The sequence below is a fragment of the Orcinus orca genome, chromosome 6 (assembly GCF_937001465.1).
Source record: "Orcinus orca chromosome 6, mOrcOrc1.1, whole genome shotgun sequence".
In the NCBI taxonomy this organism is placed as follows: Eukaryota; Metazoa; Chordata; class Mammalia; order Artiodactyla; family Delphinidae; genus Orcinus; species Orcinus orca.
Genome location: NC_064564.1, coordinates 7,303,340 through 7,327,560, shown reverse-complemented (window position 1 = coordinate 7,327,560; position 24,221 = coordinate 7,303,340). Strand labels below are relative to the sequence as shown.

Below are 24,221 nucleotides of genomic sequence, written 5' to 3'. Positions count from 1 at the left end.
CTCAGGGAGCCCCCAGTGGGCTCTTCTTTGCACTAACTGGAGGCCCTGCCTTAAGCTGTTGGCCACCCAGCATCTGTTAGGGCAAAGGGACACTAAGGGCCACCAGTTGTGTGGGGTGCTGCTTAGCCAAGCTTGGGCAAAAGTACCTGGAGTGCGTTGGACGTTGAGAAGTGAGAGGAAGACTCAGGAGGGGTGCTGTGGCCGAGGGGTGGCAGGGCCTGACCCAGCTCCATCCAGCTCTAGCTCCCTCCATGTGCACACCCCAGATAAACACCCTCCCTACCTTTTAAAGTCCACTTCACATTGAAACCCAAGCAGAACTCTCAAGCTTACTTTCATCACTGAAAAAACCCTGAGCTGAAGTTCAAGAGAAGTAGGTTCTCAGCTTAGGCAAGTTGCTCCTGAAGCTTCTAGCTTTAAATGGATGATCGATGTGTATATATAAATAACAAAATTATTATTAGCTCCAATTTTCTAATTTTTTCTCTCGTTTTAATTTTCTCACTGTCTCACTCCTAATAAGATATCGGTTGCCTTTTTATAGCTGTTGAGGACATGTTCACTTCCAGACCTCTCAAAGCTGTTCAGAACACTGATGGATGTCCCCATAGTCGGAGATGGACGTCAGGACAATCTTGAAATGGATGAAATGGAAGATGAGCATGTTAAGGAAGGACCTTCCGACTCTGAGGACATGTGAGCATGATGACATTCGTAGATACCGACACTAACAGGATTTCTGAATTTACACATGTTCTAGAGATGGAGCCTCACCGACAGTTTTCAAACATGATCTGTAGCTGACCTTGCACTACTCCTTTAACTTTTTACAGTGTATTTTAAAGTACAGTCAAGGAAACTTTGACATGTGTGTCTGCCTCTAAATACTGTAACTTAATGTCACTTGAGGAATGTAAGGACAGGGTCACCATTGTGTTCTCTGTCTTACTGGCCACTGAGCGCCCGTCACAACGCTTGATGTGGCTGGTGTGTAATTGAGTGAACCTCAGCATGATAATGACTGTTTGGTAGTTTGATGCCACATGGTACAGGGATTGCAGTGGGGAACTGAAGGACTCACTACTCTACTCTTCCCCAGGAAGATGCCAGAAAGCTCCCCATCTGTCTCCTGCCGCCTGTGATTTCAAAACCATGGCAGTGGGCAGTTAGCAGGTGGAATAGTGTGTGTGTGTGTGTGTGTGTGCACACATGCTCACATGTGAGTTCTGCACTTAACTGCCTTCACAAAATTCCCTCCTTATTAATGCCTGAGGAATCTAGAATCCCAGAGGAAAATTTAACAACACTCCTGAAAGAGCTGGGAACTGGCAGCTCCTTAGACAGTAATGCCCCTTCACCTTCCTTGATATCAGTCAGCCTTCTCAGCCCATCCGACAAATGTTACAGCATTTTGGGGGAAATAAAACCAGAGTGTTCAAGAAGTGTATTCAAGTCACCGGGAAAATAGGTTGCAAAATGCTATAATTTTTATGATTTATTTTTTGATTTGTTTGAATTTAAGTTTCTCCTTTTTACCTCTGCCTTTCAGTAGAAACAATGTGTGTTTTGATCTAATTGAAAACATGATATCAGTCTCATGATTTTTCTCCCTTTAATTCTTGAGCTGGGCACTGCATCTGGTGCATTTTATTTTCTGTTTTTGTTTTTCTTAAGGCTTGCCCTTTCTTTTTAAATTTCTAGCCAAACTTTATCTTTCAAAGGTTGACTTTTGAATTCTCTGGCTGTCCAGTGGTTAGGACTCCATGCTTTCACTGCCGAGGGCCCGGGTTCAACCCCTGGTCGGGGAACTAAGATCCCACAAGCCACGCAGTGTGGCCAAAAAAATAAATAAAGGTTGACTTTTTTTTTCCCCCATAGAGTTCTGTAGATTTCTGCTGGTGCCCTCAAAATTTGGAGGAAAAGTTACCTTTTTATCCTTTCTTCTTCTGCTTGGCTGTGGTCATTAAGCACTTTACGTTGTATTTTTATTAAGCCTGTTGGATAACAGGACAACATTTCAGCACCTCTGTGGTTGACAAAATCCTTGGTAACAGTTTTTTCCTCAGAGTGTTTATAAGTCTTCAGTTTTTATCTGAGTGAATATAGCTTATTTGTGGCTTATATTCTTTTAATTACTAGTTGATGACAGAATTTTATTTTAAAATTTAAGTTAGAAGGTTTTAATGTTATTTTTAAAATTTGAAAAGTAAGTTTTTTTTCAAGTAAGTTACTCCATATGCATATAGGGAAATTTCACTTGACATTTTTCTTTGGAAAATATGCATGTTTTTGATCCAAACTTTATTTATGGTCATATAATAAAACCTACTAAAAAGAAAATTCAGGACCAGGTTTTAAAGTACCTGAGTCAATTTTCTGAGTGCTCATTTCATAAAAAATGTTAATCCTCTTACACTTTCCTTACATTGGCATAGTTAGCAGCCCACTTGCTTTAATACCATCTGTGGTGGAAACTAATTCCTCTACAGGAAGATTTTACCAACAGGTTAATGCCTAGTCACATAGCAATGGTACCTAGCAGATGTGCGTGGTATGTAAGTCTGGTAATTAAATATTAAGCTAAATGCTCCTAGAAGGATGATCCAAAAGATTAGACACTGTCCTTCTCATTCTAATTAGATGATGTTTGCGTTTCTTTAAGTGCTGCAAAGTCAAAGTGTAGGAGTTTGTACACATATGTACAAAATAAAGATATTTCTACATTAAAAATTATTTTTCTGTTAATGAAAATTTTGTATGAGGTCTCACATAATAATATTTATGTTTTAGTTCTTCAGTAAGTATTTGTTTATTCAATTAGAGTCTAAACTTTAAGAAAGGGCTTCATCAGCCTTGTGTTCTGCTTAATACTGCTTTTCCACTATTGAAATCCTCACTGTGGGTCCCTGATCTTTCAGAGGACTTTACGTATCTAAAACTCGAATGAACTCTTAGTCTACAAGTTCCTCCATTTGCGTGCCCCAGGGAGAAAGAAGCAGCTCCTCGGGGAATGGACCTGCGTGCTGAGTGTGCTTCCTGGGTCTTGTAGGCGTGGTCAGAAGGCCTAAATCTCAGTCTCATTTTTGTCATTTATTGACCACGTGGCCTTGACAAGTCACTTGAGCACCTTGATTCATAGTTTCTGTGTTTCTAAAGTGAGTTTTGTATGGATAAAATTTAAATAGTAGGATAAACAGCTTTAATAACTAAGGTATTATATGAGTGTAAGATATTACTTGCATAAATCAGTTCATTTCAGCATCTGTAATTGCACAAAAGTAGAATTAATACTCTGGGCAGTGCCTGGAGGGCAAGACCCCCGCAGTGAGGCTAGTGCCCAGCTGTCGCACATCCACACCAAGATTTTGCTGAACCTTCAAAACTACATGAAAGAAAAATATTTAGTCTGGCTCTTCAATATTGAAGCATTCTTTCAAAACTTAAGGAATTAATAATGTTGATAGTTACATGATTCTCTCTGACAAATCAGGACCATTTTGTACGAGTCATCTTCGGGCGTACGTATTCCAGATGTGTCGTGTGCTTTATTTATCAATTGTGTGAATCCTCATTTCCTTTGTTAAAAACTATGTGTTTTTTCAGATTTCTTTTTACCCACAACGAGTACTTTTAAGTAGAAAGGAGCGCATGTATATGGAGTTGAAGTAAAATTTCAGAAAGGTAAAGTTTTGGTAACGTTCCATTTAATTTTTAATTCTCAGTGTGTTTGAAGAGGCTGACACAGACTTACAAGAGCTTCAGGCCTCCATGGAGCAGCTGCTGCGGGAGCAGCCTGGGGAGGACTACAGCGAGGAGGAGGGGTTGGGCCTGAAGACCAGCGACGCGGAGCAGGCCGCCAACGGCACGGACGCGGGCGATGAGGACGACAGCCCTAGCAGCGAGAGCGCTCTCAACGAGGAGTGGCACTCAGGTGCGTGGTGGCCCACACTGCAAGCAGCGTGTCTGTTTCTGGCCTCCAACACGAGCCCCTTCCAGCCTTAAGTGAGGCTGAAGCCTGTTCTGTGTCGCTGACTTGCGTCCACTCTCTCTTCTCACACAGTCTGCATAAATAGTTGTCCCATTTCTTTTCCACTAAAGTATGGTAATGCTTCTTGAAGCATTTTTATCCTGTTATCCTCCACTTCGTGACTTATTTTCCTAGTAATAAAGATAGTAACTTAGTTTTCTTAGCCCTTTATGTTTTACAAAGGGCTTCCACATACAGTGCTTAACCAGCAGGGTTAAACTGAAAGAGTTTTTAAAACCTTGACACTTCTTTTTTTTTTTTTGGTTTGGAAACAGCTCCTTGTTCATATCATTGACCCTAAGATGCATAGAAAATTTGTGTATTTAAATAACGATTTATTTGAGAAGAAGAGGTAATGTGAAAAAGAATGATTCTGCATTCATTTTTCTTTTACTAGAATTTTTCAAATTACCTTGGGCATGTACATGTCATAAAACATATAAAGCATTTATAATACTTTTTAAGTGCCTTCCAAGTTTTATGATATACATCTTAGGTCATCTATATGCTTGTTCATGTTTTGCCCTATGTTTAATATCAAGTTTTTAAAAATAGAGTGGGTTGTGTCAGTGCAGAACATACGGGTATGCTTTTTCCTTTTTTTTTTTTTTTTAGCTAAATTCAGTGACATCTCTTGGAATAGTTTTTATTCTAACCTGACTCACTGTTTATGTCTATAAAAGAAAAGATTTCTAAAGGAACATTCCTGTTAAGACAAATTTATATATACATACATTGATTACCTATATGTATGACAAGTATTATAATGACAGAAACTTTATATTGAATGTACAAGTAGTCTACCAATGACAGTATTCACGTGTCACAGGATTTTAATCAGTTATGGTAAGAATTATTTTATTCAGTCTTTTACATCATAAAATGTCTTCTTTTTTATTTATGTTTTTAGATAACAGTGATGGTGAGATAACTAGTGAATGTGAATACGACAGTGTCTTTAATCATTTAGAGGAACTAAGGCTTCACCTAGAGCAGGAAATAGGCTTCGAAAAGTTCTTTGAGGTTTACGAGAAAGTAAAAGTGAGTAAAATGTCACTTAAAGCATTTAATTTTGAAATATGCTCTGTTTGAATTACTAGTGAAATGTCAGTGATTTTTATTGGTCATTAGACCCATTATAAATAATAAACAAAATCTCCAATTAGAGGAGGTTAACATTCAAATATTAATTTATATTTGGAAATTTGGTATAGGCTGTTCATGAAGATGAAGATGAAAATATTGAGATTTGTTCAACAGTGGTTCAGAATCTTTTGGGAAATGAACATCAGCATCTTTATTCCAAGATTCTTCATTTAGTTATGGCAGATGGAGCCTATCAAGAAGGTAAGATTTCCTCACATCCTTATATTTTAAATAAATGTGCAAAAAATAAAATGACAAATGTAAATTGATGACGTTATATCACATGCATTTTGGTGAAATCTATATTGGAATTATATGTAGTACTTTGAAGCAATTAACTGTGTCCTTTTTGACTGTTTCTGGCATAAGCTTTTATTGGCTTAAGTTTTTTAAGTCAATATTTTAATTTAATTTGCAAGTAACATTTTGAATGAGATTTTTTAAAAGCCTCCTTATTGGACAGCTCTAGAAATTAGAATACTTTTTTATTAAGGAGGCAGGATTAAAATTTTAGACACATACGTAATATTTCTCCTAACTAGAACCAAATGTAATCTCTTCTGTTGAGAGTAAGTAGAGTTCATCTACAGTGATTTGAGGGTAAACCATTTTTATATTTGGAAAATATTTACCAATAGAATTACTCAGAATGTGTTAGAACTTTATTAAAAGTTATTAAAGTTAAAAATGTTTTTCCCCTTAAATTGGTCAAGAGCACTAAGCATGGAACCTAGAGACCAGAGTTACATTCCCGACTCTGACAAGCTGGTCATGACACAAGGTGATTTATTTTGGCTCGAGTTTGTTTCCTTTGCTATCAGATGGAGCATGACCTCCAACCTCATGCACTGTGGTGGATTTTCAGAGTGTTTATGGAGCCCCCATGGGCCTGGCACTTCATTTCTGTGGCCACTGAAGGGCATGGTCTGTGCTTACATGTTGTGTACAGTTTCCTTGGGAGATAAGACAGATAGATAGGAAAGAAAGTGTAAAACTATACATAGAAGTGCTCATTCTGAAATGTTTTCAGTGCAGTAGGAATTAGAGAAGGGAGATCAAACTGGGAAAAATGGAAAGAAACATAGAAGGCGTGACTTGTAGGGGAAAGAACAAACCAGCGATTCATGTGTGTTAGGGTTAGACTGACTGTATTAGGAGCTTCCTGTTGAGAATTAGTCTTTGTGATTGACCCTGTGAAATGTGTAAGGAACTGGAGGAAACCAGTGAAGGTTTCTGAAGTGAAAGGACTGACATAGTGGAAGAGGCAGCGGGAGCACCTGATGGAAATGGTAGAGGCAGTTGGCGTGAGTTGGTGAGGACCCGGACTTCGTGTTCAGAGGGGTGTTCAGTTCAGGTATTTCAGAGCCAGGGTTTTATTAAAATATTTGACATTTTCACTCATGAAAAATTAAGTCTGCTAAAATCACAGCTCAAGAATGCTTTTTATTTTGGGAGAAACTTTATGGTTACGTAGACTTATTTACATTAACTGTAAGCTCAGCAAAAACTGTTTCTTGAGTTGCTTTAATGGAAGTAAAATTCTTGATAAAATTCTAATAGTTATCGTTAAATTGAAACTAGAAAATCTTCAGGTAGAGTAAGTACTCTTTTTTTTTTAATTTTATTTATTTATTTATTTTTGGCTGCGTTGGGTCTTTGTTGCTGTGCGTGGGCTTTCTCTAGTTGCGGCAAGCAGGGGCCGCTCTTTGTTGCGGCGTGCGGACTTCTCATTGTGGTGGCTTCTCTTGTTGCGGAGCACAGGCTCTAGGCGCGCAGGCCTCAGTAGCTGTGGCACACGGGCTCAGTAGTTGTGGCTCGCAGGCTCAGTAGTTGTGGCTCACGGGCTTAGTTGCTCCGCGGCATGTGGGATCTTCCTGGACCAGAGCTCGAACCCATGTCCCCTGCACTGGCAGGCGGATTCTTAACCACTGTGCCACCAGGGAAGCCCAGTAAGTACTCTTACAGCTTCAGACCCCACTGCATTTTCATTACTTTTCTTCTTAAGCTAACAGAATAACTGCCAAGGAGTAGTTCAGGCCATTAGCAGCAAGGAACAGATTGAACGTAAACCAGTCCTTTTTATAAGCCAGCAGATAGTGCTGCCTGTGTGCTTCACTACGTAGTAGTTCAGATTATCAGAAATAGGCGCAAACAGAATCACGTTTTATGCTTATGGTGGTTGCTATGAAACCTATCAGTAGAAATTTAAGGGAGCTCTTCTTTATTAAAAAAAAAATGTCAAAGGACAATAAAATAATTCCACTTTGGGGAAAAAATATAAGAACGTACTTATCCAAATAAATGTTTAGTGTCTTCAAAGCAGAGATACAGACTTATTCTAATGAAGGTATTCCATTACACAAAATATCTTGAAACTTCTCTTTCAGAAATTTCCTGACAGCTTATATACCAGATTCTTTTGATTGTCTTTCTTGATACAAGTCTATTCTGAGAGCATTTAATTTTTTTGCAAAAAGCTTAAAGTTACTTGCAACCAAGTTTAGTGAATGAAGTGGGTAATCAAGATAAATGATATGTGATCTTTTTCAGTAACTTACCATGCAGTAATGAACCTAATTTGTATAATTAGTTTGTAAACTGATTTGGAATATTTTGAACAAGAATTCATTTCTAGGGCTTCACTGGTGGCACAGTGGTTGAGAGTCCGCCTGCCGATGCAGGGAACACAGGTTCGTGCCCGGGTCCGGGAGGATCCCACATGCCGCGGAGCGGCTGGGCCCGTGAGCCACGGCTGCTGAGCCTGCGCGTCTGGAGCCTGTGCTCCGCAATGAGAGAGGCCACAGCAGTGAGAGGCCCGCATACCGCAAAAAAAAAAAAAAAGAAAAGCATTTCTAAAAATATTTGTCAAAAATTAATACTATTACTTTAAAGGTATGATTTGTAGACTAAAGTCAAGGATTTAAACTGTTGATGCGTAATTTTGGCAGTATAAATTTTCATAAGATTTATTTATATTCCATCTCGTTCCCCAAAAAAAGGTTTAACTACATGATATATAGTGCAATGTATATATATGTGTGTGTGTTTGTTTATACACACATACACACAGATCAAACTGAAATTAAGTTAAAAACAAATGTTTGGGAAAGTCAACATTATCAGGCAAATGAATACCTCAGGCAAATGAGTGCAAGCAATATAATATTAAGCCAAGTTGAAGTAGGAACAGAAAGTTCATGGTCAAAGGGTCTCTACAATTTGGGAAAATAATTCACAAATTTGGTGCTGAGATTTGTAGCAAAGCAGGAAACCTAACTAATCACTTGAGACGAAATATGTCCGTTACTCAGAGGACAGCTCTTTTTGGTATTGAAACAAAGGAAAAATGTCCAGTGATTCTTCTAAAAAGGGGACTCTGATAAAGTGTTCCTCAAACTCGGGTAGCATGTAGAGTCCCCTAAAGGGGAAGATAGTTTTTCAGACTCCAAGAATCTAAGTCCATAGACCTCAGTGAAAAACTGAAGTCTTAGTGTTTGCAAATGTCTTTCAGTTGTGTTTATTACTATAAAACATGGGGTTTTTAAATATATATATATAATATTTTTATCAAAATGAATATATAAAATATAAACATTATCTGGAACTTGTATATTCCTGATTTAATTGAAATCTTGGACACCATTTTATGAAACAGCCCTGTTATGGCCTGAAAACATTCTCAGTAACTTTTACAATATTTGGATTTCATAGGACCCTTTCTCATAATATGGCATGTGGAAGTTAATGGCATGAGGCCAGAAAAATGATTGTATTTGAGTGAATCTGTGGAGAGTATCAGACTAGTTCTGTTCATACTCAGACTGCATCCTTCAGGCAGTTCTCACAAGTATTGTTTCAAGATGCTTTCCATGAGTAGTCAGCAACAGTGTGCTTGGGAGTTAGCGTTGCTTGACAGGTATTTGGAAAACTTGCCCCTTCCTTGGAGAAAAAGCACAGTCAGCTGAGCCATGAGGTAGAATTGACACCGTCCTGTGACAGCTGAGTGGTTTCAGAAGGACACATGCCTACACAGAAGGCCATTCCCCTGCAAAACACCACCAATCATGCCAGCTAATGCACTCCTCAAGAAGCAGTACCAGGTTTACTCTACCACACAAATGAAAGGGCACGAGGACCCCGAGTTCTGGATCGTAAAGCCTGCAGTAATTCCTTTAGCCTGGAAAAAAAGGTAAAGCAGCTAAGCATATCAACTCACTAACCTGGTTGTAAAATGTATATTGAATTCTCTAAATCAGCCATCCCCAACTTTTATGGTGCCAGGGACCGGTTCCGTGGAAGACAGTTTTTCCACAGAGTGGGGTGTGGGGTGGGAATTGTTTGGGGATGAAACAAGCGTGTTACATTTATTGTGCACTTCATTATTATTACATTGTAATATATAATGAAATAATTATACAACTCACCATAATGCAGAATCAGTGGGAGCCCTGAGCTTGTTTTCCTGCAACTAGATGGTCCCATGTGGGGGTGACGGGAGACAGTGACACCCAAAGTGTGTTGCTTATGTCTGGTCTACCCCGTTAGATGCAGCTTAATTGTCACTTGCCACTCACTGATAGGGTTTTGGTGTGAGTCTGCAAGCAAGGGATTTTTGTTGTGGTGGTGGTAGTGGTGGTATGCGGGCCTCTCACTGTTGTGACCTCTCCCGTTGTGGAGCACAGGCTCCGGACGCGCAGGCTCAGCGGCCATGACTCACGGGCCTAGCCGCTGCGTGGCATGTGGGATCTTCCCGGACCAGGGCACGAACCCGTGTCCCCTGCATTGGCAGGCGGACTCTCAACCACTGCACCACCAGGGAAGCCCTGTTTCTTATATATTTTATACAGAGTAGCTTGTATCTCTTAATCACATGCCCCTAATTTGCCCCTCCCCCCTTCCCTTTCCCCTTTGGTAGCCACTAGTTTGTTTATTGTATCTGTGAGTCTGTTTCTTTTTTGCATGAATATTCATTTGTATTATTTTTAAAGATTCCAAAATAAGTGGTATCATGGACTATTAGACTTTCTCTGTGTGACTGCTTTCACTAAGCATATTCTCTAGGTCCATCCGCATTGCTGCAAATGGCAGGATTTCATTCTTTTTTATGGCTGAGTAATATTCCATTGTATATATGTACCACCTCCTCTTTATCCATTCATATGTTGATGGACGTTTAGTTTGCTTCCATATCTTGGCTATTGTAGATAACGGTGCTATGAACTTTGGGGTGCATGTATCTTTTTTGAATCAGTGTTTCTGTTTTCAGGATATATACCCAAGAATAGAATACTGGATCATATGGTACTTCTATTTTTAGTTTTTTCCATAATGACTGCACCAATTTACATTCCCACCAACAGTGTACAAGGGTTCCGTTTTCTTCACATTCTCTCCAACATTTGTTATTTGTAGGCTTTTTGGTGATGGCAGGTGATGAGGTGGTATCTCGTTTTGATTTGCATTTCTCTAGTAATTAGTGACGTTGGACATCTTTTCATGTGTGTTAGGCATCTGTATGTCTTTGGAAAATGTCTAGTCAGGACTTCTGACTATTTATTTATTTATTTATTTTGCGGTACACTGGCCTCTCACTGCTGTGGCCTCTCCCGTTGCGGAGCAGAGGCTTTGGACGCGCAGGCTCAGTGGCCATGGCTCACGGGCCCAGCCGCTTCGTGGCATGTGGGATCCTCCCAGACCGGGGCATGAACCCGTGTCCCCTGCATCGGCAGGCGGACTCTCAACCACTGCGCCACCAGGGAAGCCCCTTCCCATTTATTTGTTTGTTTTTTAATTTATGGCTGTGTTGTGTCTTAGTTGTGGCACACGGGAGTCTTCGTTGAGGTGTGTGGGATCTTCCATTGCAGCGCAGGCTCTTTGTTGTGGCATGCAGGCTTCTCTCTAGTTGTGGCACGCAGACTTCAGAGTGCACGGGCTCTGTAGTTTGCGGCACATGGGCTCTCTCATTGGGGCACACGAGCTCAGTAGGTGTGGTGCGCGGGTTTAGTTGCCCCATGGCATGTGGGATCTTAGTTCCCTGACCAGGTGTCAAACCCACGTCCCCTGCATTGGAAGGCAAATTCTTTACCACTGGACTACCAGGGAACTCCCTCTTCTGCCCATTTTTGGTTAGGTTGATTTTTGGTTTGGGGTTTGGGTTTGTTTTATATTGAGTTGTATGAGCTGTTTATATACTTTGGATATTAATCCCTTGTTAGTCATATCATTTGCAATATTTTCTCCCATTCAGAAGGTTGTGTTTTTGTTTTGCTGGTGGTTTCCTTTGCTGTGCAAAAAGCTTTTAAGTTTAATTAGGTCCATTTGTTTGTTTTTGCTTTTATTTCTTTTGCCTTAGGAGATGGATCCAAAAAAATATTGCTATGATTTATGTCAGGAGTGCTCTATGTTCTCTTCTATGAGTCTTATGGTTTCAGGTTTAACATTTAGGTTTTTAATCCATTTTGAGTTTATTTTTGTATATGGTGTGAGGAAATGTTCTAATCTCATTCTTTTACATGCATCTGTCCAGTTTTCCCAGCACTACTCCTTGAAGAGAATGTCTTTCTCCATTATATGTTCTTACCTCCTTTGTCATAGATTAATTGACCATAGGTGTGTGGGTTTGTTTTTGGACTCTCTATTCTGTTCCATTGATCTATATGTCTGTTTTTGTGCCAACACCACACTGTTTTGATTACTGTAACTTTGTAGTAGACAGTAAGTCACCTACATATGAATGAGTTCTGTTCTGAGAGCACATTCATAAGTCCAGTTTGTTCATAAGTCCAACAAAGTTAGCCTAGGTACCCAAATAACACAGTCGGCTATATAGTACCGTACCACAATAGTTTTATAATACTTTTCACACAAATAATATGTAAAAAACAAAGAATCACAAAAAAGAAAATATTTTTAATCTTATAGTATAGTACCTTGAAAAGTACAGTAGTCCAGTACAACAGCTGGCATCTGGGGCTGGCATCGAGTGAATAGGCAAGAAGAGCTACTAACTGGAGGAGGGAGAGGAGGTGGGAGATGGCAGAGCTGAAAGATCATCAGCAATAGGAGACAGAAGGCGAGCTGCAGTTTCATTCATGCCTGACGTTGATGGCACAGGTTCTGCTTCCTTGCTGGATTCAGTTCTATCTACCCTCTTGAAAAAACGATCCAATGATGTCTGTGTAGTAGCTCTTTTTTTCTCATCATAGATGACATGGTATCACTGGATTGCATTCTGAATGGCTGCTGCAACCTTCGTGTACCATTCTGTGTTTGGGTCCTGAGCCTCAGAGACTAACAGTGCTTCCTCAAATAAAGAGAATCCCCTTGCCATTTCCTGCATCGTGAATCTCTTCGGTTCTTCAGTTACTTCTTCTTCCTCTTGTAGCTCCACTCTCTCAATTATTTTCACTTTTCTTTCCATTGTTATCACTTGGCACTTCTTAGCCATACCAGCTACACACCGCTGCCTTTACGTGTGCTTCCTTGGCTTGAAATAAAGATACTGTATTACTGTACTCTATACAGTACTGTACGGTAGCGTACACAAGAGCACAACCACTTATAGAGGGTGCATACATGTGACAGTGTACACCAGACATGTGAACTAACTTATGTGATTGGACATGAGAACACATGTTTGCATCTTTGAAAGTTTGCAACTTAAAAGATTTATATGTAGGGGACTTAAGGTAGTCTGAAGTCTGGGAGGGAGATAGCCTCCAGCTTTGTTTTTTTTTTCCCTCAAGATTGCTTTGGCAATTCCGGGTCTTTTGTGGTTCCATATGAATTTTTGGATTATTTGTTCTAGTTCTAGGGAAAATGTCATGGGTATTTTGATAGAGATTGCATTAAATCTGTAGCCTGCTTTGGCTAGTATGCCATTTAACAATATTAATTCTTCCAATCCAAGAGCACAGGATATCTTTCTATTTCTTTGTATTATCTTCAGTTTCCTTCATAACTGTTTTACAGTTTTCAGTGTATAGGTCGTTCACCTCCTTGGTTAAGTTTATTCCTGTGTATTTTATTCTCTTTGATGTGATTTTAAACAGGATTTTTTTTCTCTTTCTGATGATTTATTATTAATGTTTAGAAAAGCAACAGATTTCTATATGTTAATCTTGTATCCTGCAACTTTGCTGAATTCATTTATTAGTTCTAATAGTTTTGGGAGGGAGACTAGTGTTTTCTTATATAAAGTATCATGTCATCTGCAAGAAGTGATAGTTTTACTTCTTCCCTTCCAATTTGGATGCCTTTTATGTCTTTTTCTTGTCTGATTGCTGTGGCTAGGGCTTCTAACACTATGTAAATAGAAGTGGCAAGAGTGGGCATCCTTGTCTAGTTCCTGAATATAGAGGAAAAGTTTTCAGCTTTTCACTGTTGAGTGTGATATTAGCTGTGGGTTTGTCATAAATGGCCCTTATCATGTTGAGATGAGTTCCCTTTATACATACCTTGATGGAAACTTTTATCATGAATGGATGTTGAATTTTCTTAAATGCTTTCTGCACCTATTGAGATGATCATGTGATTTTTTTATGCTTCCCTTTGTTAATGTGGTGCTGTCACATTCGTAGATTTGCAAATGTTGAACCATCCTTGCATCCTGAGAATAAATCCAACATGATCCTGGTGTATGATCCTTTTTATATATTTTTGGATTTGGTTTGCTAATATTTTGTTGAGGAGTTGTTTTTTTTTTTTTTTTTGTGGTACGCAGGCCTCTCACTGTTGTGGCCTCTCCCATTGCGGAGCACAGGCTCCAGACGCGCAGGCTCAGCGGCCATGGCTCATGGGCCCATCCACTCTGCGGCATGTGGGGTCTTCCCAGACCAGGGCACGAACCCTTGTCCCCTGCATCGGCAGGTGGACTCTCAACCACTGCGCCACCAGGGAAGCCCTGTTGAGGAGTTTTGCATCTATATTCATCAAAGAGATTGGCCTGTAACTTCCTTTTCTTGTAGTGCCTTTGTCTGGTTTTGGTGTCAGGGTAATGGTGGCCTTGTAGAATAAATTTGGGAGCATCCCATCCTCTTTAATTTTTTGGAATAGTTTGTGAAGGATAGCTATTATTTCTTTATATGTTTAGTAGAATTTCCCTGTGAAGCCCTCTGGTCCTGGACTTTCGTTGGCTGGGAGGTTTTCTTTATTACAAATTCAGTTTCACTACTAGTGATTGATCTGTTCAGATTGTTTCTTCTTGATTCAGTCTTGACAGATTGTGTGTTGCTAGAAATTTGTCCATTTCTTCTGTTCAATTTGTTGGCATGTAACTGTTCGTAGTAGTATGATTTTTTTGTTACCTCTGTGGTATTGGTTGTTATTTCTTCACTTTCATTTTTTTTATTTGGGTCTTTTTTTTCTTTTTGAGCCTCGCTAAACGTTTATCAACTTTGCTCATCAAAAAGAGTTATCAAAAATCAACTCTTAGTTTCATTAATCTTTTCTTTTTTTTTTTGGTCTGTATTTTATTTATTTTCTTTATATATTTTCCTACCTTTTGCTGACTTTGGGCTTTGTTTGTACTTCTTTTTCTAATTCCTTTAGGTGGTAGGTTAGGTTGTGTTTTTGAAGTTTTTCCGATTTCTTGAGGGAGACCTGTATGCCTTTGAACTTTCCTCTTAGAACTGCTTTTGCTGCATCCATAAGGTTTTGGAATGTTGTGTTTTTATTTTCATTTGTCTTGAGGTGTTTTCTGGTTTCCTCTTTGATTTCTTCATCGACCCATTGGGTTTTTAGTAGCATGTTGTTTGGTCTCCATGTGTTTGTTCTTTTCCCTGTTTTCTTTCTGTAATTGATATATGGCTTGATATAATTTCTATCCTCGTAAATTTGTTGAGACTTGTTTTGTGGCCTAGCATGTGATCTATCCTGGAGAATGTTCCATGGGCACTTGAAAAGAATATGTACTCTGCCGTTTTTGGATGTAAAGTCCTATAGAGATCTGTTAAGACCAACTAGTCTATTGAGCTATTTAAGACCACTGTTGCCTATTGATTTTCTGTCTGGATGATCTGTCCATTGATGTAAGTGGGGTGTTAAAGTCCCCTACTATTATTGTAGTGTTGTCAGTTTCTCCCTTTATGTCTGTTAGTTTTTGCTTTATATATTTAGGTGCTCCTATATTGGGTGCGTGTATGTTAAGTAATGTAATATTCTCTTCTTGTATTGATCCATTTATTGTTATAATATCTTTCTTTATGGCCTTTGTTTTAAAGTCTATTTTTGTCTGATATATGTATTGCTACCCCCACTTTCTTGTCATTTCCATTTGCATGAAATATCTTTTTCCATCCCCTCACTTTCAATCTGTGTTTGCTTTTAGCCCTGAAGTGTCTCTCTTGTAGGCAACATACTGAAGGGCCTTGGTTTTGGGGGTTTTTAAAAAATCTAATCAGCTACCCTATGTCTTTTGATGACAGCATTTAATCCATTGATATTTAAAGTACTTAATTGATAGGTATGTACTTACTGTTTTCATTTGTCTGGCTGTTGTAATTCTTCTCTGTTTTCTGGCTGTTGTAGTTCTTACTGTTTTCTGGCTGTTGTAGTTCTTCTCTGTTAATTTCTTCTCTTATGGTTTGATGATTTTCTTTAGTGGTATGCTGTGTTTTTTTCTTTTTGATTTTTGTGTATCTATTGTAGGGTTTGATTTGTGGTTACCATGGGATTCATATATGTTGGCATGTTGACCCATAATTATATCTACGTGTTTTAAACTGCTAGTCATTTAGGTTCAAAGGTATTCCAAAAGAGCTACATTTTTTACTCCATCTCCCACATTTTGTGTTTTTTATGTCATATGTTACATATTTCTTGCTTATCCCTTAACTGTTCATTGTAATTATAGTTGCTTTTAACTTTTTTTTGTCTTTCAACCTATGTACTGGTTTAAGTGGTTGATCTTCAGTCCTTACTATATACTTGCCTTTCCTAGTCGTATTTTCCCTTTCTTATAGGTTTTTACTTCTTTTCCATTTAGAGGACACAGTTCACCATTCTTTTTAGAGTCAGTTTAGTATTGCTGTATTTGTTTAATTTTTGCTTGTTGGAGAAATTCTTTCTCTCTCCTTCTGTTCTAAATGATAATCTTTCTGAGTGGAGTGTCCTGGGTTGCAAGTTTTTCCCTTTCAGCACTTTGAATATATATTGCCACTCCCCTCTGGCCTGCAAAGTTTCTGCAGAGAAATCAGCTGATAGCCTTATGGGGGTTCCCTTTTATATAACTCTTTGTTTTTCTCTTGCTGCCTTTAGAATCCTCTCTTTATCTTTAACTTTTGCCGTTTTAATTATGATAGGTCTTTGTGTGGGTCCATTTGGGTTCATCTCGTTTGGAACCCTCTGTGCTTCCTGTACCTGGATATCTATATTCTTCTACAGGTTTGGGAATTTTTCAGCCATAATTTCCTCACATACATTTTTGATCCCCTTCTCTCTCTCTTCTCCTGCTGGGACTCCTATAATGTGACTGTTGGAACACCTAATGCTATCTCAAATATCTCTTAAACAAACTTTTTTAAATGAAAGCAATTTTTCTTTCTCTTGTTCTGATTGGGTGGTTTCCATTGTTCAGTTATATCTTCCAGATCACTTGTGCAGTCTTCTGTATCACTTAGTGATTCATTTCCTTATAGTGTGTTTTTATTTCAGCTGTTGTATTATTCATTTCTGATTGGCCCTTTTCTATATTTTCTAGTTCTTCATTAAAATGTTCAGTGTTTAGATCAATTCTTTTCCCTAATTCAGTTAACATTTTCTTTACTAATGTTTTGAATATTTTATCTGGAAAATTATTTATTTCTATTTCATTATTTATCCAGAGTTTTACTCTTTGAATTGAGAGCAGTTCCTCTGCCTTTTCTTTCTTTTTTTTTTTCCTATTTTTAAATATTTTATTGACTGTAGTTGATTTACATTGTTGTTTTAATTTCTGCTGTACAGCAAAGTGATTCAGTTATATACATATATATATATATATATATATATATATATATATATATATATATACACACACATTATTTATTTATATTCTTTTCCATTATGGTTTATCCCTGGATATTGAATATAGTTCCCTGTGCTGTACAGTAGGACCTTGTTGTTTATCCATTCTATATATAATAGTTTGCATCTGCTAACCCCAAATTCCTAATCCATCCCTCCTCACCACCCCACCTTGGCAACCACATGGCTGTACTCTATGTCTGTGAGTCTGTTTCTGTTTCATGGATAAGTTCATGTGTGTCATATTTTAGATTCCACATATAAGTGATATCATATGGTACCACTTGAGTAAGTGCCAACAGTGGCACCTGCTGCCCCACCTGGCTCTGCCTCAGGCCTGGGTCACCTCTGTGTCCCAAGGTTCAGTCTCTTCCCCAGTCCTGGCTACCGCAGTTCCAGTGCTACGCTGTGGCTTGGAGTGAATGGGGCTGGAGAATTGGCTCTGCTTGGGCTGGGGTTGTGTGATGAGGTGGTCCCGGGAAGAACCTCAGCCGTTAGAGCGCACCTCTCTCTGCACTGCCTCTGGGGCCAACACTCGAGCTCCTCACAACTGGACTCCAGACTTCTCCAGTCCTTGTATTTGTCACAGCATCTTCCAGCCAGCCAACAGGGCTTGTGTCCTCTGTCTAGGACCCCAGGACTGGGATGCCCAGTCTGTGGCTCGACCCGCTCACTCCCCAAGGCAAGTGTCCATCGCTGCAGTCTCCCTTTTCCTCTGAGTCCCCTCCCAGGGGCACAGGTCACGACCTGACCTCTCTTCTTCCCATCATACCAGATTCTCTGAGAATCTTTCTTACAGCCTTGGTTGTACAGCAATCCAGCTAGTTTCCAGTTCGTTTTCAGTGGGAATTGTTCCGCATGTCGATGTATTCTTAATGTGTCCTGGTGCGGGTGATGGTGAGCTCCACATCCTCTTACTCTGCCATCTTGATCTCCCCCTTTAGAGCCCTCCTTATTCGAAATTCCTATACTGCATATCTAGCTGTCTGTCCCCGACTGTCGTCTTTTAGGCCACATCTTAGGAGATAACAGTAAAACCATGTCATCTGCATATGGTGCTCAGACACTTTTATTTTCTGAGTTGGTGGGGCGTAATGAGGGAGGGGATGAATAATGATATGTAGTACACCCAGTAGTGGTATCAGGGGCATTAAGTTAGAAGTTAAAAAGATTTTCTACAACACATTTCTGTTTTATTTAATCAGAAATTATGTGAGTCCTCAAAAGACAGCCTGAACTATTCAACTCCCCCAGCTGTTACAGTGCAGGTTTGGTAAGCACCCACAGTATGCAACTCCCCTGTCATAGTGCAGGTGTGGTAAGCGCCTACAGTATACAACACCCCTGACTGTGACAGTACAGGTTTGGTAAGCACCTACAGTATACAACACCCCCTTACTTTCACAGTGCAGGTTTGGTAAGCGCCTACAGTATACAACACCCCCATACTGTCACAGTGCAGGTTTGGTAAGCGCCTACAGTATACAACACCCCCATACTGTCACAGTGCAGGTTTGGTAAGCGCCTACAGTATACAACACCCCCATACTGTCACAGTGCAGGTTTGGTAACCACCTATAGTATACAACACCCCCATACTGTCACAGTGCAGGTTTGGTAACTGCCTACAGTATACAACACCCCCATACTGTCACAGTGCAGGTTTGGTAAGCACCTACAGTATACAACACTCCCTTACTGTCACAGTGCAGGTTTGGTAAGCACCTACAGTATACAACACCCCCATACTGTCACAGTGCAGGTTTGGTAAGCGCCTACAGTATACAACACCCCCATACTGTCACAGTGCAGGTTTGGTAAGCACCTACAGTATACAACTCCCCTGTCACTGTGCAGATGTGGTAAGAACCCACTGTATACAACTCCCTCATATTGTCACATTGCAGATTTGCTAAGTGCCTACAGGTGTAGCAATTGGTAAAATAAATGCCACTTAGTCTTTAGCTAGGTACTAGCTAGTCTAGAGTCAGAGATCAAATAGAGATAGTACAATGTGTGAACTGCTTTATATTATTCCTAAAAAATTTATTCTTTAAGGAGAGGAGGAGCCAAGTGTAGACAGTCATAGAATGGCAAAGGCCAGCAGGTCCTCGTGTAGAACATTGATCTTAGCAGTCCAAACTTGTAAACGGCTAAGAAGGAAACAAAGACCTTCCTTCTACATTTATTTTAGATAGAATATTGTGCTATTTATGTGATGAGATTCTGTACACCAGTTACAGTGAAGGAATGAAATTTTCATCTATCACTTGGATAAGCCCCACCAATATGATGAGTTGAATAAGTAGTACATGATACCATTTATATAATGTTTAAAAGCAATTTTATTTAAATGTGCATATATGTAATAAAAATAAAAAGCCATGGGAAGGAAGGGGACACATCAATTTCAGGATACTGATAACACCCCTCAGCAGGAGGAGAAGGCAATAAGATGGGAAAAGGGTGCTCTCTCTCTTTAATGTGTTTTTCTTGAATCAGTTCTCCAAACCAGTGTGGCCAAAAGTTAACTTTTACTAATTCTAGATATTAGGTACCTGTGTGTTCATTAGTTTATTCTCTGTACTTTTCTGTTTGAAACAGTTTGTCATTGTAAAAAAAATAAGTAAATTATAGTACACAGCAATAAGTGTAACACTGAAAGCAATAAAATATGTTGTATAAAGAGATGGTCCAGCTGTATTGGAAGAAATAAAGTGTCAGGATAATTCTTCCCAGGGGAGAGGACGTCAGAGCTGGATTTTGACAGATAACTGGGGATTTATCCCCCAAGGCATATGTCTCCTTGTACATAGAGGGGTGCCAGCTGTTGTACTACAGGAACTGTAAGCTCTTCAGTGTTACTAGAGCATTTATTATGGGGACAGCTGGGGAAGATGGGCAATGGAAGTAGACAAGGCTAGAAGTACTTAAAAGACCAGATCCTGAAGGGCATTGCAGTCCACATAAGGAGCACAGGTTCTGTCCTGAGCCTGTGGGGAGCTCGTGAGGGGTTTCAAGCAGTGCAGTGATTAGAGATGACACTTCGATTTTAACGGAAGAGCTTTCTGGAGTGTGAAGATAGTGACTGTTATGTAAGGTTAAATTAAGCAGTCTGTTTAATTCATTCCACAGTGTTTTTTTAGACTAATGAAAATTGGAGATAACTAGAATGTCTATAAATACAAATGGTTAATTTAAATATACCATATCTGTAAAGAAAATACTACACAGCCATTGAAACTGAAAATACTACACAGCCATTGAAACTGAAAATACTACACAGCCATTAAAATGATTTATTCATTTTCAACATTTTATTGTAAAATTTTTATCATATGAAAATGTTGAAAAAACTTCAGTTACCACCCATATGCCCACCATCTAGATTCTTCCATTAACATTTTATAATCTTGCTTTATCACTTATTTGTCCATCTTTCCATCCATTATGTGTTTCAAAGGGAAAAACTCGAGTCTCAGAACTGCATCTTGTTGTAATTTTTTAAAACATATTTGTGTATGCATAAGTAAGCAATCTGGGAAGATTTATATAAAACTATTAGCTTTGGTTGTCTTTGGCTGTTAGGTAATTTTTGCTTCCCACTTAATTCTTTATTGTACTGTCTGAATATTTTACATTGAGTTTGTGATATTGTAATAAAAACTACATTTAAAACTACAGTAAGGCTCTTTTCCTTTAGTGTGACAGAGAATGAGTTTTTTACTAAGTAAATACATAGAGCTTGATTTGCAATGAATGAATTAAATTTTTTTCTTTTTGTACAGATAATGATGAATAATGCTCAGAACGTTTAATCCTCAACGGAATGAAAGCATTTAAATTTTGGCTCATCAGAATAACAAGCTTCAGTGGGAAACATAGCGATTTTTTATAAATGAAATATTAGATTTAAAATGAGCATGCTGATTACATGAAAATGATGGAGAAACATGCCATTTTTCAATTAAGATTCTAGTTTTTTATCTATTTTATTTTGTTTATTGAGTTCTATAGTTATCTCCTACAGAATATACACTTTATTAAATGTTCCAACCAAAGTGTAAGACACAGTGATCCAGACTGGACTCAATGGCTTTGAAGAAGATGTACCATGCAGCAAGGTAATTTTTACTTTCAGCAAATGTCTTTAAGTTGAAAGAGTAACTTCTGTTGTGAAAGACCTGCCTTTGCTTTTTCAATTATGCATTTAAGCATGACCCTTTTTTCTATCTACTTGTTTTCATGGCCAGCAATTCTAGATTAAATAACCTTGTCAAGGGCTCTATTTAAATCTTAACATTTCGAAGATGGAACTTTTAGCCTTAAAGTTTATATTCTCAGTCCTTTTTCAACCAGTGTGTCTCCTGAACTAGCTGAATGGAAACAGGCTATAAAAACAGTCTTAGAAGTCATTGAAAAATTTGATTATGAAAGAATAGCAAAAATATATTTCCTGATATTGAAAAAGTTAATTACTTTTCTTTCTTTTTGAGGACCAGAACAAGGAAGACTATATCTAAAAATTAGTCTGTGAATTTTAACATTGATCTAGCATATAACATAAAGTTGCCCTTTTGATTTTCAGCTTCCTCTCATGCATGTGCTTTTTAATTGAGATTCAAAAGGAGAAATGAATCATTTTTATTTTGACAGTGTGACAGTTTTGGTAACTAGTATTCCAAAGGGGGGAAATGTTTACCTCTTTCAATACCATTAGGAGAAGATTTTGTTAGGTCATTAAGACAATGGTCACACAGCTTCAATTGCAGTATGCTAGGTGTTACATCATTAGAGATGTCTGAAGTCCAGATGCTTTTAGTAATAAAGGCAGAATTTTGGAAACTCTGAGAACAAAGAAGCCTTATTGTCATTATCTGTAATTTGAACAGAAGAATCGTATGTTGCAGCACTATCAGTAGTATGCTGAATTAATTATGTATATTATTTGTAACACCCAAAGCTAAATACTTGATTTTTATATGTTTGTTTATTTTATGATATTGCTATTAAATTTTTACTCTCTACCTGAGGTACACTATTGGTTGTCTTTTATTTAATAGCACTGTTATTAATAGAATGCTTTTACAGAGAGCTGAGAATACTTTGGATTATTTTACCTGAACATTTTAATTTTTTTTTCAATAGAAGAATATTTGAATTCTGTACTTTAATTCTCTACAGTCTTAAATGATGATAATGATTTGTGGGAGTGAGTATTTTTAAATTCTTAACCTAGAAATGCAAGTAGGAGTATAACACAGTAGAAAGAGTTGTTTAGCCATATTTCAAAAGATGTCATCTATACAAGAATAGGAGTGACAAATAGGATATGTGCCATCTTCAGTCAATTGGTAGTGAGTGGCTCTGGGGTATTATTATGGAAAGGTTGTCTGCCAGTGGTAAAGAGGGTTTTTATTGTTCAGTAAGGTCTATTGTAGGTGTTGGAGGAGGAACGTGGAAGTATCTATAGATTCATAGAATGTTAGAGCGAGCAAGGGCTATCAGGATAATTTAGTGTTATATACATTTCTCAGGTGAGGGCAGTGAGTTGTCACATGAGTGCATTCACTTGTGTAGATGGCCAGGGTCAAACCAGTTCCTGGCCTTACCCTGTGCTATTACTTCCACATTCTTTTAAAATTTATCTCCTCTAGAGAGTGAAAAGGAATAGATTTAATAGGAAAAGGTACATTTAGCATTAATGCGTTAAGAATTCTGCAGAGATGTTCTGTTTCTGGGAGTAGCACACTATTCTAATTTACCTCGCTATTGAAAACAACTTGTAAATGTTAAATAAAGTTGGCTTTTTATCCATAAATTAGCACGTACTCTACCCTTTATCACGTCATTGATGGATCTTTCAAGATTGCTTGTGTATGTGTGTGTTTAATATATACCTGAAAACAGAAGAGGTAAGAAGATGAATTGCAAGGCCATCACTTTGGAGAAAGCCTCAACCCAGAGATGACTGGAATATTGGAGAATAAATAAGCACTTTTGACTGGAGAATATGTCCAGTGCCTCTCACTTGGGTAGAATGGGCTCACGGAGCAAAGGTGCAAAAGGTAAGGCCAAGCATCCACCACACTGGAGAATCGTGTAGGAAACCCTGTGTCAAGGTAACACTCCAGAAGGCTACATCCTCACAATCAAGGAGAACCCCAAACTCAGGGACTGTCAGAAGAGAAGAGGACCAAAAATCCCCTGGAGGTTGTAGCCACAAACCAGCCACCAACTGGTTTTGTATCTTGAGGAACAAAACCTGGGTGGATCGGGGAATTTAGACTCAAACATAATTTAAGGTGGTTCCCAATTGGTAGTGCCCCGTGAACGCAGAAGAAGCCATTCCAGTGCCTCTCTGAAGGAAGGCACATTTCTTTCATGTCTTGAAGAGCACCATAAATAACATTTTAAGAGCAATGATAAACACAGAGTTAAAAATATAGTAGTACACAAGAAATCAAGACAATGTAAGTGGGAAATATCAGGAACAGGATATGCACAGACTTCAGATTTGGAATTATAAGAGATGTGTTATAAAGCAACTATATTTACTGTGTTTAAAGCTAAAAAGTGATGTAGATTTGAAGAACCAAATAGAATTCATTTACATGAAAAATACAATAACCAACATTTAAAAACCAAGTGGACATACTTGGCAGCACACTGTATGTGGCAGGGAAGAGAATTAACAAACTGGAAGAAATTATCCGTAATAAGCACACAGAGAGAAACAGACGGAAAGTATACAGGAGAAGGAAAGAGATTCAGTGGGAACGTCTAATATATGTTTGATTGGAGTCCTAGAAAAAAAGAAAGGGGTAAAGTTATTCATAGAGATAAAGGCTGAGAATTTTTCCAAACTGTTGGAAGACACCAGTCCACAGATTGCAGATGCATAGTGAATTTCAAGCAGGATGAAGTAAGAGAAAAGCATACTTGGTGTCTTCAAAGTAAAACTGTGTAAAATCAAAGACAAAAAAAAACATCTTGAAAGAAGTTGAAGATAAAAAAGGCATACTACTTTCAAAGGAATGTTAAA

The 24,221-nt window shown here is 38.5% G+C and overlaps 1 protein-coding gene and 1 long non-coding RNA gene across 3 annotated transcripts in view; both read left to right on the top strand.

The window, feature by feature from the left end:
* The window catches only part of NEK1 (NIMA related kinase 1), a 204,003-nt gene extending 181,795 nt beyond the window's left edge, over nucleotides 1-22,208 (top strand). Inside the window, exons 29-33 of the mRNA XM_033403551.2 lie at nucleotides 545-696; nucleotides 3,723-3,931; nucleotides 4,938-5,068; nucleotides 5,242-5,374; nucleotides 20,965-22,208. Of these exons, the coding sequence (XP_033259442.1) occupies nucleotides 545-696; nucleotides 3,723-3,931; nucleotides 4,938-5,068; nucleotides 5,242-5,374; nucleotides 20,965-20,978 (639 nt within the window). The 3' untranslated portion in view covers nucleotides 20,979-22,208. The remainder of the gene's footprint in view (nucleotides 1-544; nucleotides 697-3,722; nucleotides 3,932-4,937; nucleotides 5,069-5,241; nucleotides 5,375-20,964) is intronic.
* LOC125964777 (uncharacterized) lies at nucleotides 18,431-19,781 on the top strand. Of its 2 annotated transcripts, none has more exons than XR_007478053.1 (3): nucleotides 18,431-18,538; nucleotides 18,639-18,888; nucleotides 18,939-19,781. It is a non-coding gene; the product is annotated as an uncharacterized LOC125964777 (long non-coding RNA). The 2 variants fall into 2 exon arrangements; XR_007478052.1 differs by having other exon boundaries at nucleotides 18,589-18,888.
* Nucleotides 22,209-24,221: the final 2,013 nt, after the last annotated feature.